General features: G+C 40.8%; 2 protein-coding genes across 2 annotated transcripts in view; both read left to right on the forward strand.

Annotated features, from left to right (window-relative positions):
- LOC126273028 (allergen Tha p 1-like) overlaps window positions 1-26,544 on the forward strand; it is a 405,450-nt gene that overhangs the window by 298,235 nt on the left and 80,671 nt on the right. The gene's annotated exons all lie outside the window — the stretch shown is intronic.
- LOC126273036 (ejaculatory bulb-specific protein 3-like) lies at window positions 3,103-6,291 on the forward strand. Its single transcript, XM_049976429.1, has 2 exons — window positions 3,103-3,338; window positions 5,981-6,291. Exons 1-2 carry the CDS (start codon window positions 3,158-3,160, stop codon window positions 6,169-6,171), a joined length of 372 nt encoding a protein of 123 aa, XP_049832386.1. The 5' UTR covers window positions 3,103-3,157; the 3' UTR covers window positions 6,172-6,291.

The following is a 26,544-nucleotide window of genomic DNA, read 5'->3' on the forward strand; positions in this document are numbered from 1 at the left end:
GATCTGAAATCATTTGTCAATAGCACTCAACATTTCATGTGAATAAAGAGATAGTTGTTTTTCACAGGAACGATGTTTCCCATACCCATGTTGACTGTGTGTCAATAGACCATATTCTTCGCCCTAATTCATTATTTTATAACACTATATGTTTTCAAAAATCCTGCAGCATATCGACGTTAATAATATGGGCCTGTAATTTAGTGGATTTCTCCTACTACTTTTCTTTAATATTCGTGGACCTCTGGAACATCCGAGTCTTTGGGTACGGATCTATCTTCGAGCGAAAGGTTGTATATGATTGTTAAGTATGGAGCTAATGCATCAGCGCACTCTGAAAGGAACGTAATTGATATTCGGTCTGGACCAGAAGATTTGCTTTTATTAAGTGATTTAAGTTGATTCACGGCTCCGGGGATATTTACTTTACGTTACTCATGTTGGCAGCTGGCATTCGGAAGGCTGTGTTTAGTATCCCTGCTTTGGTAGCATTGTCTTCGATAGTATCTCCATTGCTATCGTGCAGAGAAGGCATTGATTGTTTCTTGCCGCTAACATACTTCACATAGAATCTGTTTGGATTTTCTGCAAGGTTTAGAGACAAAGTTTCGTTGTGGAAACTATACTACTGGCCATTAAAATTACTACACCAAGAAGAAATGCAGATGATTAATGGGTATTATTGGACAAAAATATTATACTACAACTGATATGTGATTGCATTTTCACGCTATTTGGGTGCATAGATACGTGTGATACGCCAGTATGGTGATGGCGAATACACGCTTCCAATGTGCGTTCACCGCGATGTCGCCAAACACGGATGCGACCATCATGATGCTGTAAACAGAACTTGGATTCATCCGAAAAAAGGACGTTTTGCCATTCGTGCACCCAGGTTCGTCGTTGAGTACACCATCGCAGGAACTCCTGTCTGTGATGCAGCGTCAAGGGTAACTGCAACCCTGGTGTCCGAGCTGATAGTCCATGCTGCTGTAAACGTCGTCGAATTGTTCGTGCAGATGGTTGTTGTCTTGCAAACGTCCCCATATGTTGAGTCAGGGATCGAGACGTAGCTCCACGATCCGTTACAGCCATGCGGATAAGATGCCTGTCGTCTCGACTGCTAGTGATAGGAGGCTCTTGGGATCCAGCACTGCGTTCCGTATTATCCACCTGAACCCACCGATACCATATTGTGCTAACAGTCACTGGATCTCGACCAACGTGAGCAGCAATGTCCCGATACGATAAACCGCAATCGCGATAGGGTACAATCCGACATTTATCAAAGTCGGAAACGTGATGGTACGCATTTCTCCTCGTTACTCGAGGCATCACAACAACGTTTCACGATGCAACGCCGATCAACTGTTGTTTCTGTATGAGAAATCGGTTGAAAACTTTCCTCATGTCGCACGGGGCCAACCGTGTGTGAATGCTCTGAAAAGCTAATCATTTGCATATCACAACATCTTGTTCCTGTCTTTTAAATTTCTCGTCTGTAGCACGTCATCTTCGTGGTGTAGCAATTTTAATGACCAGTAGTGTATTTCAAAGTAGCATGGCACTCAATTTGCGTAAAATAGTCAAAACTTATAAATGGCAACATTCATGCTACGCTCATGCGTTCTTCTCATGAAGCAGAATTTACAACACTTTGTTGGCAGTAGGTAGCTAAAAAATACTTAGCGCTGGAACTTTTGACGTTATTTGCAGTACAGTTTGTATGAGGATTTTTACACGCTAACTGGAAACGGCATAAGATAATTGCAGAATCTTAAGCTGTCAGGTTAACCTTTGTTTTACTGGTCACTGTCGTGGGGAGAAAATGATCACGCTTACGTTATTCTGTAAAGGCGTGTAATAGAAGGTTGCGTAGAGAAATTGACTTCCAGCGTAAACCGACAAATTGCATGCATGCTAGAAGTATCCCCATGTGTGCAGTTTCAAGAGGTTCATTCAAAATGTTAGTACGCTTTTAAGAGTGTTCTCAATTAATTGTCTGACTATATTATTCGTGACGAATCAAGTTTGTGAAGATCGCGAGCAATTCTTGCTATTGCTATGGCAGGTTTCGATAGATTTACGCTTTCATCGTCGAATGCACCACCATAGACATGTCATCACCGGCGATAGTAATAAAAAGAAATGCTAGCGATCATGGCAAACTTGATTCTTCAAGAATAATATAACGTTCAGATCGTCCGAAACGACTGTTGCATTGTATGATGTGTATAACTGGTCTGACTAATTTAGAGTTGCTTGTTGGTATTCCTTTTGCCTTACACATTGTTTTTCTCGAAGATACAGTAAACCGACCTGGTCTGTGGTTATACGCGAATCAAAATGATGATAACAACACAATTCCAGCGAGATCGTTTACTATTGCTTCAGAGCAAATAAAATATGAGGGTCAACGTTTACTCATTGCAGTCTTCAGGCCATTCTGTGTGATATAATTGGTTTAGAAGGATTTCTATACATGAACCAATGTAACGAAAGAAAGCTACCTCTCAGATTATTTTCCTAAGCCAAACAGACTTTCTGGCAATGTCTTGTAGATTTTTGTTCCTATTCTTCCATAGATCATTCTAGTAAGAAAATACATGCATGAGATTTCACAGGCTAAACTTCAGATTCTAAAACTGACTTCACACAGGTCACACATACAGTTTAATTTTTTAAAACTCTGTGTGGACAAAGCCTACAAGAAGATTTTCTAGCTCGTATATGTACTTATTGATGGCTTACAGTCTAGAAAAAAACCGTTGTACTAACATCCCAAGAAAACATAACTCACGGTAAAAACTTTTCTAGATTACGTTGATTGCGATTTTTGTTTTCCTTGATGTTATTGGTCAAGACACTATTTACTTGTGTACGGACAGTAAAAGAAAAAGGAATTTCCAGTAAGGCATCATGGAAACTGGAATACAGCGAACGGTCAGGAGTAGCCTTGAGAGCGACTGGCTCTTCTCGGAAACGACCCGATGCGTGGACCGGTCAAGGTCAGCGTCCGCTGCCCGGCGCTTGCGTAGGCACTCGCCGTGACGTCAGGTGTACCGGTGAATGTATGTATATATAATGCAGCGCAGACTGAAGCCGGCAGATCACACCCCAGACGCTACAGCAGAAGCCTATTGCCGAAGTCACGATGCAGAAATACACTGTGTTGCTGGTCTGCCTGGTGGCAGCTGCCGCCGCGTACACCACCAAGTACGACAATATCGACCTGGACGACATCCTGCATAACGACCGCCTACTGAAGAAGTACCACGAGTGCCTCCTCTCTGACAGCGACGCCTCCTGTACCCCAGACGGAAAGGAGCTGAAGGGTGAGTGCAGTTCTTCCTATATTGACATACGTTACCTGTATTACGTCTGTCTTATGAATGAAGCGCACATCAAAAGGGTCATCGATTCTGCATTCGCACAACTGTAGTACATACTTATATGTAACGGATTTTGCTCTACTATGATACACTCCTAAAGCTTTTTCGAAATATAAATGTTCAAAGTGTTACGGGACTATCGAATACCACAAAGCTAAGGCACTGTGCACATGCCTGCCTCAACTGCCTTCGAGTAGCATCATTTATTTATAAGCCGCCAACAAATATTTGTATTTACACTTCTTCAATCGCCGTGGAAGGTCCTGGTAAAGATCCTTCTTCATAAACATAGTAAACGTTCCTTTCGCCTGTATATAGACAGATCAGCGTATTCGTGATTATCAACAGTCGTCTGGTAATTCCGTCACTTCTAGTACACAAGGAAGCTGTGTGCAATATTGCAGGCAGCTAATGCGGTCACCTTTACATAAGAAGTGGCCACATATACTTTCTGTTGCTACCCCAAAAGCAACATATGTATGGTGGATATTAATTGAAGCGTGTGTAGACAGGTATGACTTCACTTCCTCTAACCTGGATTCCGATTATAGCTTGCACCAAATGTACCACAAACATTAGCACAATGATCCGACAGTGTATTCGCTACAGCTAGTCCGAAACCTAGTGGTGATTCAGATTTTTATGGGGAGAAAGGTTGGTGGCGTGAATTAATTCATCATCGGCTTTTTTTCCAATGATCTGGTTTATATTCGAAAGCTCATTGTCTCTTGAAATGAGAGCATGTGACATCATTGATGGTGATCCGTTTGTCGAATGGGGATGTTAAGCTCGCCTGCCTCCTTGGTGCTATTCGAGATGGGTGGGGTACAATATGTGCATCCATTACACACACTCACACTCTACGGACACATAGGACACAACTCCCACATAGTCACATTGAAAGGGACCAGTGTGAATAGAGACAGAACCTCCTTTCCGATAGGAGACTGAATCCGTCCCATGGGATATGCCACCGAACAGTGCCACACAGCACCTACATTCACATTAGCAATATTATTGTATTGCTCTTCGAAGAAACATGATTAGTTTTAATACGTCTACTTGGCAGGAACGTGGAACAAAATCGACTCTAACACAGTAGAATCAAACGTGTAGTCAGCTGCGAAATCACCACTCCCTAGGGCTGACAGTCTCGTGTTGGATTTGAAACGGTCTGCGAAACTTCGAACCTTGATTTCTTGGAAACACGGTACTACTGCAACATCTTTTATGTATAAGTATGTTGTATAGTGGTGTTGAAGGGTGGCGAACCGATAGTTATATGCTTGTAATATACCTCTAACAACAACAGTAATTTTTTCAGTAATATGCTAGATATGTTCTCTGTTCTTCTGTAAGTGAACTCCCATCTTTAGTTACCTCAGGCTCTCAGTAGTATTGTTTGTGACGGATTTACATCACCAGTGCGGGATGTCAGTCTTTAGCAATAAGTCTGTGAACTGTTTCATTGATTTTCCCTACTTAACAATCCATAGCCGTTTCTACTGTAAAATTTACCCCTACAGGTCTCCTTCCATCACATGGTTCCCTATTCCTAGATGCACATGGCGTTCCTGATACCTTCTTTGATAAAATGTCACTTTTAAGGAGACAGTTATGCGTACGATTGGTCGGTGATTTACGAAACAGGCAACAGATCTCGCTAATTTCACTGTCATTTGAGAGATTGCGTGAGGTATACCGTTCACTCTGGTTAAAATGTGCGCATGTCTCAACAGGCGCTTTATTGCTGTGATTTCTTGTTTGTATCTAACTCTCATATGTAACTCTCACCCTTCCTCCCTCCTCCCTTCGCTCTCCCCAGTCCCTGACCCCTTTCTCTATTTTTCTCCCTCGCACTAAATCTTCCTTTTACTCTCTCTCTCTCTCTCTCTCTCTCTCTCTCTCTCTCTATCTCTCTCTCTCTTTGTGTAAAATGTGTGACAGATGCTGTTTGGTTGATTTATTACCGCAAAGCGTACCATGTCCAACAGGCTAAATTTTTTGAACTGCCCTGGTAAAGTGGTTGATTACAAGCTGCTCTGCAGTGCTGTATGTGGAACGCGGCAAATCGTAAAGGCTTGGAAAATGGAAAATTCACATCATATTATTGTCTTAGACAATAAAGAAGACACTGGAGTCACATGTTGCCGCTCCTATTCATATTTCGGGGAAACCTTACCTCCTGCACGACTACACAAAATATATACATCTTTATACTTTCCACATCTAGCCGAAAGTGCCTCTGTGGGAGAATTCATGATTTTGGTTTCTAGATACAATATAAGCACATTTATCTGGTCACAATATGATATAATGCAACTAATCAGCATTCTTAGTGCACTAATGAAAGGTAAGAAAACACGCAGAAGAATACACATATCTACAGTAAAACAAAGCAAATAAATTTCCATTGCTCTTCTCTGTGGAAGCGAAAGATGGTCACCACTGAACCATGTGGGCCAACTTGAAACACGGACCAATAATGCAGATTCAAATCGAAATACTTGGAGTCGCACAAAAGTCAATTATTAAGTATTTTTGATCTCTTCACTTTTCTGATAGTGGAACCTGTCTGTTAACAGCCGCCGTCCCTGATGCGCTGACCAACGAGTGCGCCAAGTGCAACGAGAAGCAGAAGGCTGGCGCCGAGAAGGTGATCAGGTTCCTTATCAAGGAGAAGCCCGACCTGTGGACGCCGCTGGAGAGCAAATACGACCCCACCGGCACCTACAGGCAGAAGTACGGCGAGGAGCTGAAGAGGGTCTCCGCCTAATCTCCTGCAGCTACTTGTATCGGCCACTGTGATATCTCCAAATCAGTATCTCATGTCACCAATTTTTTCCATTGCCATATGCTCATCTTCATTAATAAATAATTAATAAACTATGGAAAACCTGTTTTTGAATTCGATAATAAGAAGAAACCAAATAATCGAATAAGTTTACCTTGAAAGAAACATATAATCCCAGAGTACTAACGTATATTTCAGTCATTCATATTCCCAGGGATGTTTTAAAATGTTTCACATAACAATACGGTTGTTACAAAAGACTTTCTACAAAATGTGGATACAACATATACGGGAATTATAAAATGAAAAGTGGAATACAGTGAAATCTGCGGTAAACAAGTTTGAGTTATAGTGGTTCATGAAAGATTGAGAAACAAATACAGATCACAAGCAGATAGAGTCAAAGTGAGATTGACGTCAAAGAGGGGTGGGAGAGGAAGTGAATTGGGGACATGATGGATGTATAGGTACCAAAGAGTGGAGAAAAGTTTCTGTGACTTACTGAGAAACGAAAAGGTAAAAGAAGGAGAAATGAAAGAAAATGGAGGCTTTTGCTGTCCTGTATAATGGAGAGAACTCCGCACATGTGTGTTTGTTTCCAGGGGGAAAAAATGTTATGTTTAGGAAAGGAGCCGTGCGGAATGGCGTTGTGGTTAGAGGCACTGATGGCCCGGACCTTCCCGCCGGCGATTCGAGTCCTCCCTCGGGCAGGGGTGTGTGTGTATTTAGCATAGGTTAGTTTCAGCAGTGTGTTAGTCTAGAGACCGATGACGTTGTAACGTCCACTTGAAAAAATTATGAATTACTGTGCTAGTAAACCTCCTAGGCTATTTGATTTACTAACAGCTGAGCAAATCTCAACGTACTCAGACAGTTTTACCTTTACTTACTCTGATCATCACTATACTGACACACAGTATTTTAGCGCAACGCAATCTGACTTTCAATAATCATTACAAAAGAATGGGCCTGACTAACAATAACCTTTACCTATCATGAATCACTTACGTCACACAAATCTTCGTTACTCTAACTACTGCAATAAAACGAGGGCCAATATTGCCAACTAAATAAGAGATTATAACTACTGAAGGCACTAACTACTGGTAGGCATAGTTAGCAAATGAAAGATTTTGATAGGGATCAATAAATGTATTTACCTTAATAGTGTGCAAAAGTCATCCATTCTTACAAATTTCCTTTTTCTAATGGACACACATCCAGAACGTCCGCTCTCAAAACTCTGGCATCTCTCTCCCCACATCCACCACTGCTGGTGGCTCACCTCCAACTACACGAAGCTACGCGCTGTTCACATCCTACTTTTGCCCAACACTACACTAGCGAATATTCCAACAATGCCAACCAGCCACAGACTGTACACAGCACAGTCAGTGAGTTCCATACAGAACGCTACATGGCGTTACCAACATAACAACCTAAATAGCCCTGGTAGAGGTTATGGTATTGGTGGGCCACCAGAGGTGTAGACCAACTGCAGTCCTTGTAGAAATAATGGTATTGGTGGGACATCAAAGGTGTAGACCGACTGTACTCCTTGTAGAAATAATGGTATTGGTGCGACATCAAAGGTGCAGACCCACTGTAGTCCTTATACAGATAACGGTATGGGTGGGCCACCAAAGGTGCAAACCCACTGTGGTTATTGTAGAGATGGCCAGGAGCCATCTATTGCGACTGTGAGGCTGCACAATCACCATCGAAGTGTTTTGCGGATAATATAGCAAGTCCATAAGCCACCACTTGTGCACTCACAATAAATTTTTGAAATGTCCTTACAACCAACAATGCTTTTAACCAGTCCCTCGCTGAATTATCAACACACGTGTGAGCACTAACAGTCCTTTTTTCTCTCATATATTGTGCATATACTATGATCAACAGAAATGTGTGCACTGAAATGAATCCCTACAAGTTACTTAATTTGATGAACTGGCGTCAATTACAATTTTATAACATGAGAATAGAATTGCAAAGGAACAAAATACATCATTGAAGAACGAAACAGTATAGATAACATTTGTAGTAATACAGGCTTTACAAAAGAATAGATATAAACATATAAATCAGTGTTACATGAATTATGACATAAGTAAATAAATTTAAAAAATGAGGAGAGCTTTCGAAACACTAACTTCACTCATGAACATTAAAATAGAACAGAAAAATAATATGTAAACATCTTTACAAAGTAAATATATTATTATTGAGGTTTAACAGCATTCCTCATCACATTGAATGTAGCATAGTATTAGAAAAATTCTAAAACGTAAATCTTATCAGACAAACACATAAAGACAGTATGAATACAAATACACAAATGTACACAAACACATAGCGGAATAGCACAAAATAACAGGACAGGGTTTGTATTCAATGTGACATTTGGTACTGCAGCCCAACCCAAAACTTCATTCCATAGATCTCTCCTCTTATTTTAACATTTGTTCCTGCAAAAAAACAAAAATCCTATCCATGTATGCTTTCTGTATTTTATTCATATCCTCTATCAAAATAATTATTCTTCATTGTACACTACTTTTTTGCCAAGCTTTATTTTTATAGCTTCTCAATGCATTTCATCCAATTTTTCGCCACTCATTCTCTTATATAGCCTACTCCTCCTAAGCTAACTTAAATTCTCTGAGCTCAGATGCAATAACTAAGGGACGAGGCAATGCAGCAGCACAAAACAATTAACACAAACAGCAATGGCAAAAAATGCAAATTGGCAAAGCAAGCAGCAGCAGTATATATAAATTAGCAGAGCAAATGCAGCATTACAATTAATATAAGCCAATTTGCAGCAACAAGAAGAATAAATCATTAGAAAAACTAGCTTAATGCAACATAAAATTCAGTCGGACAATGCCTGACAAACAGCAGGAGCAAATGCTTTAACTTATATCTAAACATGAAAAGACTGAAGCAGAAAAAATACTTCAGTTAAGATAGGACATGTCTAATACCTATGTCACATATTAACACTAGAGTCATGCATCACAATAAATTACTCTACCAAACAAGTTACCAAGCCATTGAAAAATATATGTATGCAGTTCCTGTGAAGGGAAATGTCTATTTGTGACCCTGCCTCTTTTTTTTAGGGAAGTTGATCATAAAATTATTATTTACTGGGTCTGTAGACAGAAAATAGTGATATTAGCATATCTAATAAATTTTATTTTAACCAATGCTGCACCACAGCTAGAAATTAGGTATTAAACAAAATGAGCAAATATATGTATATAAACCAAAGCATGAAACGTCATTCACTAGCCATATGGCATTTCAGTAAATATCAGAAATTACGAGCTCCAAAGTGTAATTTTATGTTTCTAAAATGAAATTTTCACTCTGCAGCGGAGTGTGTGCTGATATGAAACTTCCTGGCAGATTAAAACTTTGTGCCGGACCGAGACTCAAAAAGGGACCTTTGCCTTTCGCGGGCAAGTGCTCTACCAACTGAGTTACCCAAGCACAACTCACACCCTGTCCTCAAAGTTTCAATTCCGCCTGTACCTCGTCTGCTACCTTCCAAAATTCACAGCTCTCCTGCGAACCTTGCAGGACTAGCACCCCTGGAAGAAAGGATATTGCGGGTACACGGCTTACCCACAGCCTGGGGAATGTTTCTAGAATGAAATTTTCACCCTACAGTGGATTGTGCGCTGATATGAAACTTCTAGGCAGATTAATTGTAATTATATGTCTTTAAGTATGAGAGTGTCGGAGTTGCGGTGCTTTATACAAAAAAATGTCAATAGTGAGTTTAATGCCCTCTTTCTTCTCCATTAGCTTTTTTCCAGGTGACTGTCGCACAGCTGGGTGCTACAACGCATTATGTCAAGGTCACTTAAACTCCTTACCGAAATATTTAGAACAGTAGTTTGCGCAACAGTGACAGTCTCATATAAAAAAAATCACATGTCGAAAAATTACAGTAGAAATGTGTAGAAAAGACATCTCATGAATAGCAATGCTGTGATACATTCACACATGTACACACATGTCATTACTCTTAAAGTACAATTCTTGGTTTCCATCATCCTTTTCACAAATCAGAGTCCCTAACCACTACTCATTATTCATTACCATATTACACATAATCACATTCCTTGTATAGCATCATCTTGTTGATCATAAACCTATCTCACCATCTTAATACACATCGTGGTCACTATAACATCATCATAAAAGATCAATCCCAACTCAAAATTGTCGCTGCCTCTTTCAGTAATTACAAAAGCTAAAAAAAAGCTCTTTGCTCATTTCAGTAAAGTCATCCACCTCAAACGTACTCCAAAAATCACGATCCAATACCAAATACATCATTCAAAGCTCTCATAGTATAGCAATGGTTCTGAAAAAATATGAACAGTTCACAAAGTACAGACAAAATACAATTTCATAAGTGTGAAGTCATCCAACTTTGTAACTGCGTGAACATGTCTCTGACATAGTAAAAAAAAGTTTGTCTCTCTCAGTTAAATGATGAGATATCTGTGTAATTATGTATTAGAGAAATATGGTAGCGATGTGTAAAGTTGTATAAGCAAATACCATTTTAACTAGGGCTACTAGCGCTTGCCACACGCTTACTACACAAAGTAGACGTGTACCCCCTGAGGATTAATTTAATTATACCCTCAGGTGCTCAAATTACAGCAACAGAATGAAACGTCTCACCGAAAACCTTCTTTGTGTCTTTGTAATTATTGAATATTTCTAAAAATGTTCCAAGTACAAAAATTTAATCACTCAAATGCGTTTCCTGTAGGTCTAGACTGTGCGTCTTGCTGTGAGATAATTTATGTCATTACTTGACGGTAAAAATTTGAAAAGTGTCGTAGTTATCATTCTCCATAAGCAAAGTTGTGCAGAAATCAAAGTACTTACCTCGTCATAAACAAAAGTGAAATGCTATGCGTATAGATATCGTAGTTATCATGCTTATTGCCATGATCAAGAAAGTACTATACTGTAAGGTACTGTTGTGATACGGAAAAGGCTGTCTCATTGTAACTATACCATAAAAGTTACTACTAAAACAAGTTTTACTTTCTAGTATAATACAGAAAAACTGTGCAGATATAAAGCAGATACAGCACAAAAGCAACAATGTAAATTGTGTCACTCATTAATAGCGATGTGAGACAATTGCTGTCAAACAAACCAAACACTATGTCATCTGTAATCTCCCAGAAAGTTCTTTAAAACCTGAACGTATTTTCAAGTAAACCAAAATGTTGCATTAAAGTCTCATTAGCAGTATATGTTCTAAATATGTAAGCCTTATAGTCGTTACATAATCGTGCAACTAACAACCAAGAATGTAGACACAATAACACCGTATCGTCTATTCACTATAACAATGCGTTCGTAATTACTCTCTAAATATGTTCCCTAGGTTCTAGACTGGATAGTTAACCTCAAAATATTGTTGCATGTCAACAGTTTCTAAGTATGACAAAGTGTGCTAGTAACATGAAGTAGAAATCTTATAGCAACGACTAATTCAGAAAACAGATTATCTCTCAATATATGGTTTTACATGTGAAATGTGGTGTAAACCTTTACTCTTCCTAGTATGCAGAGTTTCAACTTCAACGCAATTGTCATGTAGTATACGTCGTATTCTGTACGGTCCATTGTAAATCAGAAAGAATTTGTGACGCAAGTGTTTCTTCTTATGTGACAATGAATATGTCTTAATGAGAACTTTCTGACAAAAATACAGTTTCTTTGCATTTGCATCACCATGCAGTTCTCTCCTTTTGTCTGCCGCAGAGTTTATACTTTTTAACAGCCAGATCAATTATGACTTTGTGTCGAAGTTTATTTGTATTCGGAAAATGTACAGGCTCTCTGATTCTGTTTGGTGGTTCTTCATTCTTCAGCACAAGAATAGGTGGTGAAGCAGGGGAGTCATGAGGCATTTATTATCTTTGAGGTGGTTCTGGGCCACCAATAAACGGTTATTATCGCAATAACTTAGTATCAAAATTTATGTCTGTGTAAATTAATGCTATTTAATTACTGCGATAATAATTGTGTACTGGTGGCCAAGAACCAACTCAGAGGTAAAACAATCCACTTACATTGTGAATAATCTTTAAATATCGTGCAAACAGTATCACATGTAATAAAAATTGTTCTTTGCTAATGTATGAAGCCTGAGTATTTCGTAAGAACTTTTTATGAAATATTTTTGACAGCAAATAATACATTAATGTTATGAGCGTGTGGTATTGTTTGTAAAATCTGTTCATTTTGCTTAAAGAAAAGTGTTAGCAGAGGTAATTCTATAAGACCACTTGAGGTCATGAACTTACTGCTATTTACACAGCTTGACAAAAAAAAATTTCTACATCTTCCCAGGTGGAAATTTCTTTAACAAAATAAGGACCATTAGCCGGGAGAGGCAGTGATTAAGTGAAACTTCATGTTGCGCTAGTAATAAATAATTGTTTTTGTTGTAGCCCTACCCACGATTTGTAACACACCGCGATACTACGGCACGCCACACCATACATGACGATCTGTGGAAACATGGACGCTTTTTCACATTGGTTTAATGGCTCATGGCTAAAATTAGCTAATAGCACCATTGTAATAAAGTGAAATACTGCCCACAACGAACTATTTTTTCTTTTATCTAACAGTATGACTATCCAAGGCCTGTATTAATATGTTGTTGTTGTTGTTGTCTTCAGTCCTGAGACTGGTTTGATGCATCTCTCCATGCTACTATATCCTGTGCAAGCTTCTTCATCTGCCAGTACCTACTGCAACCTACATCCTTCTGAATCTGCTTAGTGTATTCATCTCTTGGTCTCCCTCTACGATTTTTACCTTCCACACTGCCCTCCAATGCTAAATTTGAGATCCCTTGATGCCTCAAAACATGTCCTACCAACCGATCTCTTCTTCTAGTCAAGTTGTGCCACAAACGTCTCTTCTCCCCAATCCTATTCAATACCTCCTCATTAGTTACGTGATCTATCCACCTTATCTTCAGTATTCTTCTGTAGCACCACATTTCGAAAGCTTCTATTCTCTTCTTGTCCAAACTAGTTATCGCCCATGTTTCACTTCCATACATGGCTACACTCCAAACAAATACACTCCTGGAAATGGAAAAAAGAACACATTGACACCGGTGTGTCAGACCCACCATACTTGCTCCAGACACTGCGAGAGGGCTGTACAAGCAATGATCACACGCACGGCATAGCGGACACACCAGGAACCGTGGTGTTGGCCGTCGAATGGCGCTAGCTGCGCAGCATTTGTACACCGCCGCCGTCAGTGTCAGCCAGTTTGCCGTGGCATACGGAGCTCCATCGCATTCTTTAACACTGGTAGCATGCCACGACAGCGTGGACGTGAACCATATGTACAGTTGACGGACTTTGGGCGTGGGCAAATAGTGGGCATGCGGGAGGCCAGGTGGACGTACGGCCGAATTGCTCAACACGTGGGGCGTGAGGTCTCCACAGTACATCGATGTTGTCGCCAGTGGTCGGCGGAAGGTGCACGTGCCGGTCGACCTGGGACCGGACCGCAGCGACGCACGGATGCACGCCAAGACCGTAGGATCCTACACAGTGACGTAGCGGACCGCACCGCCACTTCCCAGCAAATTAGGGACACTGTTGCTCCTGGGGTGTCGACGAGGACCATTCGCAACCGTCTCCATAAAGCTGGGCTACGGTCCCGCACACCATTAGGCCGTCTTCCGCTCACGCCCCAACATCGTGCAGCCCGCCTCCAGTGGTGTCGCGACAGGCGTGAATGGAGGGACGAATGGAGACGTGTCGTCTTCAGCGATGAGAGTCGCTTCTGCCTTGGTGCCAATGATGGTCGTATGCGTGTTTGGCGCTGTGCAGGTGAGCGCCACAATCAGGACTGCTTACGACCAAGGCACACAGGGTCAATATCCGGCATCATGGTGTAGGGAGCGATCTCCTACACTGGCCATACACCTCTGGTGATCGTCGAGGGGACACTGAACAGTGCACGGTACATCCAAACCGTCATCGAACCCATCGTTCTACCATTCCTAGACCGGCAAGGGAACTTGTTGTTCCAACAGGTCAATGCACGTCCGCATGTATCCCGTGCCACACAACGTGCTCTAGAAGGTGTAAGTCAACTACCCTGGCCAGCAAGATCTCCGGATCTGTCCCCCATTGAGCATGTTTGGGACTGGATGAATCGTCGTCTCACGCGGTCTGCACGTCCAGCACGAACGCTGGTCCAACTGAGGCGCCAGGTGGAAATGGCATGGCTAGCAGTTCCACAGGACTACATCCAGCATCTCTACGATCGTCTCCATGGGAGAATAGCAGCCTGCATTGCTGCGAAAGGTAGATATACACTGTACTAGTGCAGACATTGTGCATGCTCTGTTGCCTGTGTCTATGTGCCTGTGGTTCTGTCAGTGTGATCATGTGATGTATCTGACCCCAGGAATGTGTCAATAAAGTTTCCCCTTCCTGGGACAATGAACTCACGATGTTCTTATTTCAATTTCCAGGAGTGTACTTTCAGAAGCGACTTTCTGATGCATAAATCTATATTCGATGTTAACAAATTTCTCTTCTGCAGAAACGCTTTCCTTGCCATTGCCAGTCTACATTTTATATCCTCTCTACTTCGACCATCATCAGTTATTTTACTTCCTAAATAGCAAAACTCCTTTACTACTTGAAGTGTCTCATTTCCCAATCTAATTCCCTCAGCATCACCCGATTTAATTTGACTACATTCCATTATCCTCGTTTTGCTTTTGTTGATGTTCATCTTATATCCTCCTTTCAAGACACTGTCCGTTCCGTTCAACTGCTCTTCCAAGTCCTTTGCAGTCTCTGACAGAATTACAATGCCATCTGCGAACCTCAAAGTTTTTACTTCTTCTCCATGAATTTTAATACCTACTCCGAATTTTTCTTTTGTTTCCTTTACTGCTTGCTCAATATACAGATTGAATAACATCGGGGACAGGCTACAACCCTGTCTCACTCCTTTCCCAACCACTGCTTCCCTTTCATGCCCCTCGACTCTTATGACTGCCATCTGGTTTCTGTACAAATTGTGAGTAGCCTTTCGCTCCCTGTATTTTACCCCTGCCACCTTCAGAATTTGAAAGAGAATATTCCAGTCAACATTGTCAAAAGCTTCCTCTAAGTCTACAAATGCTAGAAACGTAGGTTTGCCTTTTCTTAATCTTTCTTCTAAGATAAGTCGTAAGGCCAGTATTACCTCACGTGTTCCAACATTTCTACGGAATCCAAACTGATCCTCCCCGAGGTCCGCATCTACCAGTTTTTCCATTTGTCTGTAAAGAATTCGCGTTAGTATTTTGCAGCTGTGACTTATTAAAGTGATAGTTCGGTAATTTTCACATCTGTCAGCACCTGCTTTCTTTGGGATTGGAATTATTATATTCTTCTTGAAGTCTGAGGGTATTTCGCCTGTCTCATACATCTTGCTCACCAGATGGTAGAGTTTTGTCAGGACTGGCCCTCCTAAGACTGTCAGTAGTTCTAATGGAATGTTGTCTACTCCGGGGGCCTTGTTTCGACTCAGGTATTAATATAAGGAATTGAAAAAAATTATGGAATAACTCGCAAGCAGGTTTGTGAGGCGTCTCTAGATGATATTTGTTTTCTTTGTATACGTATTGTTGCTCGTTATGGAAATATTTCTAGTATGAAAGTAACAGACATTAGTTATTACTCTCATGTAACATTGTCGATGTTACTGTTAATAGGATGGACAGAGGGGCAACTAAAGCAGAAATCAGTCTAGACAAATGACGTCTATTGTATTTAAGAATTGACTTGGAAAAGTTTTTCAAATATCTTAACTATGTCTCTTTATAATATTCTGAACAAGAGAAGAACAACATTAAACGATATTTATCTGAAATGAAATCTGCTGCTGTTTAATCCATCTTTTAATTCAGACACACATATAATCGGATTTTTCAACATGAAAAATAATACACTCGCCATTACGTTGTAAAAGTCAGCAGATCCTTGAGTAGCAGCATGCAAATGTATTGGTCACTGTATAGCAAGAGACAAGGAACTTCATTTGTCGCACTACAGTAAGTGACAAGAGTAAATGAGTCAGAGTATAATTGATCATAAAACACGGAGCGGAGAAAGATACATAGGTAAGCATATGTGAACAAATCATGTATAAAGAAAAAGTTATTTACACATCTGTACAATCATAATATGCGACAATAATGTACGCATCAATTAAGATACGTCCATCATATAATCACGAACTGAACGTAAAAAGATGTCAGAAGTGACGTAAGAAAAACTGTATGTTCGAGATATAAAGATGCGATAGTGCTAAAGTTAGTGACGTGTGAATAAACTCAAAGTAACTGTGAAATGTACGGTCGAGTGCGATACATTAAAACCGCAGCGCAGCGAATGGATGAAGACTTACGGGGCGCAATGTTACCGTGACAGCAGCGCTACGGCACATCGTGAACCTCTGAGTAACGGCGTCTGACGTTGCTAAAAATAAATTATGAAAATTCTGAGTGCAAAATAAACATTTCTGCGGCCTATAACGTGGAAACATTTGCACTCACCATTGTGTAGTGGTTATGCGAATAATTTTCATAGAGACAGTGCAAAATGTGAAACTAATGTTCAGAGCAGTAACTAAATTAAATATGGGAATTCCATGATCTGGATCCAACTGGTTCGATATTTCTACAAAGAACCTTTGCGAACAGCATAAAAACTTGACAAACATATGTAATAAACATTTTTGTGTGACACTAATGGTGTACTAATCTCTTTGAGTTCTTTCTGGCGGAAGTTATGTCAGAGATATTCTGATGCCGCTTTGGAAATTTTTATGTTCGTGATTTCGCTTGAGCTGTTGCCAAGACCATCAAAGAGCAGTGATGAATTTCTGCAGCCAGACCGGATGCTGTGTTCCAGACCTCGCACGCACCAGCAATGGCTGCCCACTCCGCATACGCTGTCCAGGCGGTCTGTGGACACAACCACCGGCGGTGACAGACGACTACTTCCAGAACATCAATGTCGCATGCCGACTCCGGCGACGAGATTTGAAAACTTTAATCTAAAATAATTTTATTTCACGAACTTAGAACAATGAATTATATTGCGTAACGACTTGAACATTACTGTCAATTCACAGACAGAACAACGATAAAACTTTTTAAGCCAACCATATTGTGCTAGTGAGCACTGAACAATTTAACAAGTTTGTGACTCGTTAATCGAACTTTAATTAGACTTCACTGTGCAAATGAACTACATGCCTTGCTAGTGTGTAAAGAACAATGTACGACATTTTTTGACTCGTTAATCAAACTATAATTGTCCATTACTGTGCACGTAGATTACATAATGTGCCAGCGGGCGCTCCACAAGCTAAGCATTTTAATGAATCCTTCATGAAAACACAAATGTACATTCCTGTAGCTTTGGAAATTAATGTGTTCTCATGAGTACGACTGAATTTGACTATGATGTTGCGAAAGTTAGATAGAATTAGTCCGAAGGCTTCCAAACAGGCGTTAACGCTGGGGTTTTCCTTGGGCCTCATCAAATGGGGAATCAAAATATTCCAGTATCCGGCAATTTGTTAACTTAATTCAACTGACTATATAGGCCACAGTGCAGTAAGTGACAAGATAAATGTATTGGGCACTGGATAGTAAGTGTTAAGGAAGTGTATTGGTCACAATATAGTAAATGAAATAACAAGGCAACTGTATTCGTCACAGTATAGTAAACGAAAAAATGTAACATGATTTTCAAATAATAATTATGAACGACGTTCAGCCAAAATGTGAATTATTAATAATAACTTATTGATCCTGCAAAAACTTTATGAAGTCACTGTTGAGTGGAAACTTCAAAGCTGGGTTTATGCGACAAGCATGCTATTAACTTTCTAGCGCGCCTTGTACCGTCTCCTAGATAGCATTCTACAAACCGTAGTAAAATTCTATTTTAACCACAAGTAAACTGCGTCCTTAACGAATAAAACAATGCATTTCTGAGAATGTAAATGTTCTATCAATGATGGAATATTATTTTGTAACGAGAAAAACTCTGCACCCTTACGTGTTTTGAGTACGAAACCTCTTGACTCTCTTGTACTAGGTTGCTTGTCAACGCACTACTTTGTTAACTGTACCTAAGTTTTTTCTTAAACAGAATTGTTCTTACACAAAATTGTACCTGAAAAACGTTCAATACGTTACATTTACTAAAATCTCTCTATATATAATATCGTTCAAACATACTTTCTAAAAACGTTACCATTGAAAAACAGTTCTCGAAATTTGAACGTTTCTTCACTCCACAATCTTAAAATTTAAATCTGGAAACACGTGTGGCCCACAAGATACTCAGGGCCGCTGGTAAGACAGATGTCCGAATGGTTGAACAAATGGCCACTGGTCCGGTCTAAACGAAAAGCTTCGTATCCGATGTCCCTAGCTGAAAACAAGATCCCCCCGCACACACACAACACATATTAGTAGTATGTGACTGAACTAAAAAGCTCGACACCAATACAGAGAGCAAAGACAGGATACCAGTTGACTAAGTGAAAACCGATACCAATAAAGATAACCATAAATGAAGGCAGAAATTAACGAATTGTGTTAACGAAAACATCATTTGATCCATAGAGAGTAGCTCAAAAATCCTGCACCAATAGGAATAACCTAAAACCGATACCAATTCATAACGCATAAAAGCGAACCCAATTCAGGAAGCCAAAACCCGATGCCATGACTGATAGCCAGATATCGTGGTAATTAATTGAACTGATCTATGCAGCTCAGTTGAATATCTGTGTTTTAGACCCCCAGCTCAACTATCTGTGGTACACATCGGTACATTGCATTCACTTAGTAATACTCGATCCTTTACATTTTACGTTAAAATATTCAAAACACATTCGCAATCAAACTTCTGCAGACTTACTTCTATCGTAATCGTCGAAAAGTTGTCGTTTCTTATTTCAGTGATATTGCTATTCTTATTCACTAAATAATTATTTTCGTCACGTCGCAGGTGCGCTCCCATCTGAGAAAAAATGAAGTGTCGAATCCCAATTTCAATCATTGTTTTGTCTCGTTATTAGAAAAACTAAAGACAACGTTTCAACTCTGGCTTATTTGGAGCGTAAGCTCTTTATCTTCTGTTCAGTTACCTAAAGTTGAGGATTTAATAACGTGTCCACACGAACGAAATTCGCAACACACTTTACAAACCTAATACAATCTACAAACACATCGGTTGACCTTACCAATACCACGAAGCAAAACGAACGAAAACTCAGCACACATATGACGTAACTCGTCGCGCCGTATGAACAGCTGTCGTATGCGTCCCGTTTTTACGCCAGCTACATGCGCTTTTGGTCACGCTAACGCTGAAATTATGTCGTTCAGCGCTGTAATGCGTTGTTACGACTGTCTCCTGAAGCAACTACCACCCCTTGAAGGTCATGCATTTTTCTGTTGCAGCCTGCTGGTGACTGGTATCTTGATACTTTTTGTTGTTTAGAATATTGCACTAAGATTCACACGGTTCGCCAAGCTAATACCAATTTTTAGGTTCTTGTCACTTTGGTTTACATGTGGCATCAAGGCTCTGCCCACACGATTAATATTGCTTCCGTAGCCACCGTACTATGCTTAACTCTTATTTTCTTGGTGGCTTTTGATCAGCTAGTTGCTGTTTCTCCATCCATTAGTGGTTTAACCAAATTATTCAGTGAAGAATTCAAGAAGCTGTAATCCAAATTGGTTTTTCCATTCTCAACTGATTCTCTTTCGATATTAGCTTCCTCATCGCACCAGTTCCCTCTATCGCGCAGAGCAATGAGAACTTATAGGCTACAATGAAGCGCCAAAGGAAATGGTGAAGGCATGCATATTCAAGCACAGAGATATGTTAACAGGCAGAAGACTGCACTGCCGTCTGCAACATCTGTATAAGAGAACAAGTTTCTGACGCAGTTGTTAGATCGGTTCCTGCTGCTACAATTGTAGATTATCACGATTTAAGTGAATTGAACGTGGTGTTACAATCGGAGCACGAGTGACTGGACACAGTATCTCTGAGATAGTGATGAAGCGGGTATTTTCCCATACGACCATTTCACGAGTTTACCGTGAATATCAGCAATCCGGTAAAACATCAAACTTCCGACATCGCTGAGGCCGCACAAAGATCCTGCCACAACGGGACCAACGACGACTGAAGAGAATCTTCAACGTGACAGAAGTGCAAACCTTCCGCAAACTGCTGCAGATTTCAATGCTGGGCCATCAACAAGTGTCAGCATGCGAACCATTCAACGAAACATCAACGGAATGGGCTTTCGGAGCCGAAGGTCTACTCGTGTACCATTGATGACTGCACAACACAAAGCCATACGCCTCGCCTGGACCCGTCAACACCGACTTGGCTCTGTTGATGACTGCAACATTTTGCCTGATCGGACAAGTCTCTTGTCAAATTGTATCGAGTGGATGGACGTTTACGGGTACGGAGACAATCTCATGAATCCGTGAACTCTGCATGTCAGCAGAGTACTGTTCAGGCTGGTGGAGGCTGTGTAATGATGTGTAGCGTGCACAGTTAGAGTGATATGGAACCCTGATACGTCTAGATACGACTCTGACAGGTGCCACGTAAATAAGCATCCTGTCTGATCATCTGCATCCATTCATGTCCGTTGTGCATTCCGACGGACTTGGGAAATTCCATCAGGACAAAGCGACACCCCACACGCCCAGACCTACCGAGTGGCTCCAGAAACACTCTGGTGAGTCTAAACACTTCCGCTGGCCACCAAAATTCCCAGATACGTACATTATTGAACATATTTGGGATGCCTTGCAACGTGCTGTTCAGAAAAGGTCTCTAACCCTCGTACTCTTATGGACAGCCCTGCAGAATTTATGGTGGCAATTTCCTCCAGCACTACTTTAGGCATTAGTCGAGTCCTTGACACGTTGTGCTGCGGCGCTTCTGCGTGCTCTCGGTGGCCCTACACGATATTAGGCGGGAGTACCGTTTCTTTGATTCTTCAGTATGTATTTACGACAACTACGAGACTTCTTTATCGCATGCAGTTCCGAATATTTCTACAGTAAAAGTCACACAAAGGAATAATTTCAGACGACGAGTAAGAGCTGGTTATCGAATATCTCTGAAGCAACGAGAGCTATTAAGATATTGGAAGAAAGCGCAGGTAACTCTCGTTTCCACGAATACGCATATAATCACTGGCCTGTATCACTAACATTATTCCATTGCTGAATTATGAAACACGTTTTACGACCATGTGTTATGATCTTTTTAGAGGTCGAAAAACTCTCCTATGAAGATCAATATGGATCCCGCAAATAGTCATCTTGCAAAGCTCGCCTTAGTATCATCGTCCACGATATCCAGAGAACCGTAGGCAACGGCGCCCAGATGAAGGCCGTGTTCATTTACTTCGATGCGGTCCAACACAATAGTTTAATTCCCGAGTAGCGGTCCAGGCGGCTAGCAGATAGAACTCAAAACGTGTAACTTAAGTGGATGCTGTTATAATTAGGAAGGTTGCAACGCCATTAAACTGTGTCGAAATTAAGGCAGATTTGCGATCGATCGACGATTGATCTACTGACCCCTAAAACGTATAGCGCAAGCCAGGGTGAAAGTCGTTTACCGTTCTACTTAGCAGCCGGAACTTATATGAGAATAACAACCTGGTGCTACCTAAAGTGGCATGGAAACGTGAAACTAGTGGGAAAGCAGATGTAATACATTTAGGGGAACGACCTATAGAAAAATGTGATTCGTCCACGAAAGAAGTGGCTTATAGAATACTCGTTTAATGAATTCTCGAGTGCTGCTCATAAGCACAGGACAATGTCCAGGTAGTGTTACTAGACGAGAGAAAGGAGATGCACGATTAGCGACGCGATTCATGACGGGGTCCTCGGTAAGCGCCAGAGCGTTATGGAAATATTCCAGTGCAGACGCTACAAGAGAGGCGCTATGAATCTTGGTGAAGTTTGAGATTCAAATTCCCACCCATAGTCCATAATTTTGATAGTATTCTCGGACAGATGCTTGTCTGATATAGCCAGAAATATCTTGTAATTAGATATCAAGCCGCAGGCATAAAATGAGTTTTTCTTGGTTTTAGGAAACTATTGAACACATTTCCGACATTGATTCTCGTAGGGAGAGAGTTAGTTACCTGCCAAAGTCCCGGAATACCGACCTCGCATCAGCCCAATGTGACGATACTCACACACATAGAGAGAACAGTCTAGATTAGAATGAAGAGTCTTGTGCGACGAAAACGGACACGTATGCCACCAGATTATCTCTTTTGCCTCACCTCGTTCAGTTGCCATCAGTAGAATACGGCTCTGTGTCAGCGCAGAGTTACACGTGACTCTTCCCAGCACAGCAGACATAGCTCTGATAGTTGCTCAACAGGTCTGCAGATAGTCACAGTAAACACTTCAGACTTAATCTCATAAAGTCTCAGATCACACTATTTCCATGAAGTAAACATCACCTGCTAGCACGAGGAGTAGAAAGTAATAATCGCACACTAAATGAAACATTCTGTCAGATTCCTAGCTGTCGTGGTGGAAAACAAGTTGCAAGAAGTCAGCTCAAAGACAATCAAAAACTTCAGTTCACATTACTTTGCCATTAGCAACATCTTTCACAGTACTGACCTAGAGATAAAGATGTCGTCATATTTTTCATGTCTTAACACCCTCATGTTTTTTAGAAGTATCTTCTGGGGCTGTACGCATGAAAGACAACGTACTGCATTCATCATAATCGAACAGAATGAAAATTAAGTAAGTCAGATAATCACAAATCTTGTCGAAGCCTTTTTAAGGATTTTGCAATTGTTACACATATTTTTCAGCTAATTTACTCGTTAATGGCTTTAGTTGAACTCTGATTTTCGCAGTCATGGTACTGTGCTTCTTTGTCTAATGTTTAAAGTAGGATTATGTAATGTAGTACAAAGGTATTCCCTAAACTCCCTTACAAAACAAAAGGAGAGATGGGGAATCCTTAACGTTTCAAAATAAAACAGGCAACACATACCTCATTGGTAATATTCTTCTGCCTAACTAGTATCAAGGATGAAAAGATCTCCTAGCCACATGGCAAGCAGTCATGAAAACATCTATGTGTGAAGCATACAGCAACAACCACCATCATTCCTTAACAAAAGATCCGGCCGACAATCCGAGATAACGCTGGCCTTATGTGAACTAACTAAGCTAGTCTAAGGCCTCCATCCAGTCGCACGTTGACCTGTGTAGTGTGCCAGTAGAAGATAGCAAATCTAAGGGTGAAGTTTTAACAAATCGCTCATGCAGGAGAATCGTACAAATATACAGTCGTCGAACACAGTCCCGTAAGGACAGCATAGTAATAAGCAACTCTGGCTTAAATAAACAGCTGAAAGAGTTGAAAACAATTACGTCGTAGTTTCGGATGGAATCCGAGTTCGGTTTTGCAAAGAGTACTGTTCAGCACTGGCCCCTTGCCTAGGCTGCAATCATCGCGAATCTCTCACCTAGCGCAGGGTACCAAGCGATTGGGAAAAACGCAGGTGACTCCTGTATATAATGAGAGTGAAAGATCGGACCCGCAGTTACGGACCAAAATCCTTAACAGCGGTCTGATGCAGAATTCTAGATCTCATTCTGAGCTCAAATACAATAAATTTCCTAGCGACCGAAAAGCTTATGTCGATGAATCAGCAAGATTTTAGAAATCATTGCTCGTGCGAAACTCATCTTGCCCTTTTATCATATGATGTGCTACAACTATGGATGAGGGTCAACAGGCAGACACCATATTTCCATATTTCCAAAAAGCATTTGGCACGGTGCTCCAATGCTGACAGTTAAGGTACGAGTATATGAAATAGATTTCCAGGTTTGTGAATGGCTCGAAGACTCCTTAAGTAATAGGACCCAGTACGTTCTCCTCTAACGCGAGAGTTCACCAGAGACATGGATATGCCAAGAGTGCCACAGGGAAGTGTTATTAGACTGCTTTTATATTCCATACATGTAAATTATCTGACGGTCAGGGTGTGTGGCAATCAGAGGTTTCTTGTACAGGAAGGTTTCGAAGCTGAGTGACTGTACGAGTATACGAGTTGACGCAGACAAAATATCGAGTTGATGTGATGAAAGGCCGCTATCTCCAAACGTAGAAAAATGTAAGATTATGTGGAGTAGAAAAAATAAACCATAATGTCTTCCTTTATCCCTCCGTTGTGCGGATATCAAACACTTGAGCGGTACTCATGAACAGTGCGCTGCTTAACAGACAGTTACTTCGTTTAAATGTCTGGGCGTAACGTTACAAAGTGATATGAAATGGAACTAGAGTGACGAAGAATAAGGGAGGGAAGGCAAGTGGTTGACTACGGTTCATTGGGAGTATTTTCCGAAAATGTGGTTCATCTGTAACCGAGATCGCATATATATCCCCAGTGCGACCTGTTCATGAGTACCGCTCAAGTGTTTGATATCCGCACAACGGAGGGATAAAGGAAGACATCAAAGCAATTCAGAGGCGGGTTGACAGAGTTGCTACCGGTAAGTTCGAACAACACGCCCGTATTACAGAGATGCTGCAGGAACTCAAATGCTAATATCTGGAGGAAGAGCGACGTCCGTTTTGAGAAACACTATTGAGAATATTTACAGAACCAGCATTTCTGGCCGACTACAAACTGAGTCTACTGCAGCCAACGTACATTGCGCTTAAGGATCACTAAGATAAGATTCGAGAAATTATCACTCACGTAGGCACAAAGACAGTCGTTGTGTTTGCGAGTGGAACATGAAAGGAAATGATAGTAGTGCCGTGGCTTGCGGAGTATGTAGATGTAGAGTGTGAAGCTGCATGACAAGCTGTGATGTACTCAGAACAAAACTCTGTATATTTCAATTTTCAATATTAACGTCAGCTGTAATTTCATTAACATTTTATTGGCAACTGGTTTGGACGATACATTTCGTCATCATAAGGTCATGAAAGTAATATGAAAACAGCTTCATTAGCAACAGCATGACATTAAATCAAAAATTGTACATAGAATTACAATATGAAATACGTAATTGGCGGTGTGTGTGCAACGATAACAAATCGTCCCGGAAAACAGTATGGGGCTGCATCCCATCCGCGTTACAACAAACATTAAAAGTGGCCTCCCACAGGAACAGGACAGGAGAGAACATGAATTTTAGTCCTGAAAGCTACAGTGGTTAATAACTGTTGTACCCCGAGGCTCTGCACCAGATATGCATAACTGTTATGAATGAGCCTGAAAATATACTGAACGATATTACTTCAGTACGTGAAGCACAAAAGAAAATAATATTTTCCAGCATTAGATACGAGTATGTGATCTGTACTACCGTGGTCCAATAACTGGCGAAGTGCAATATATGGGAAAGTTTCCAAAACAGAAATAACTTAGCTAATGCACTTATACACTCTGTTGAGAAGTGTGACAAATTTGTAAATTCGGGTGTGTTCACAATTACATGTAATGACTATCATCGAATACATGTGCGACAGTCTGGTAGGACGTCTAGAGAGAGGCCCAACGAGCATGTACCTTTAAACGCTGTCAAATTCTCATCCGTCAAGCAACATTTAGGCAACGAGGACCATAAAGTGACCAGCACAGAAAAGAACCTCGAGGTCTTGAAAATTCTAGACAAAGGCGCAAACTGTGAATGTTTTCGAAGAGCTGGAAATCTATCTTGGTAACCTAAATAATCAAATAAAGCTTTTAAATGAGCAGACTGACTTTGAGAATAAGACATTGTCCACCAAATTAGAAAAATCATATGAAATTTATTTAGTTATATGGTTTCAGGGATAGGAGTTAGCAGTTTTCATACATGTTAGTGTCTTCATAAACCGGTACGTTAGTTACCTATTGGGGTTCGCTCTCCAGGTAATAGCTCGATGTAAGGACGTTGCCCTTATCGCTTGTGGTGAACAGTACGGTATGTCGGCCGCTATTCCGTTACATCAGGCAGTGGTTGGGCTTGAACGTATTTTTGCATGGGTACGTTACATGTCACGTATAGTTCTTCGCCAAGTAGCACTTGTTTGAGACTCACTCAGTTCCGCATTTAATACAGCACAGACTGCTACAGACAAGTATCTATACCACAAACTTCGGCTACACGGTTAGCAATCTTACACACAAATAGAGTTTCAACTCGACTAG

The sequence above is a fragment of the Schistocerca gregaria genome, chromosome 5 (assembly GCF_023897955.1).
Source record: "Schistocerca gregaria isolate iqSchGreg1 chromosome 5, iqSchGreg1.2, whole genome shotgun sequence".
NCBI lineage: Eukaryota > Metazoa > Arthropoda > Insecta > Orthoptera > Acrididae > Schistocerca > Schistocerca gregaria.

Excerpts from the sequence above, each read along its gene's own strand:
- LOC126273036 (XM_049976429.1), top strand. The coding sequence starts at position 3,158 with ATGCAGAAATACACTGTGTTGCTGGTCTGCCTGGTGGCAGCTGCCGCC. Across the intron at positions 3,339-5,980 it reads AGACGGAAAGGAGCTGAAGG|CCGCCGTCCCTGATGCGCTG; the intron begins GTGAGTGCAGTT and ends GTCTGTTAACAG.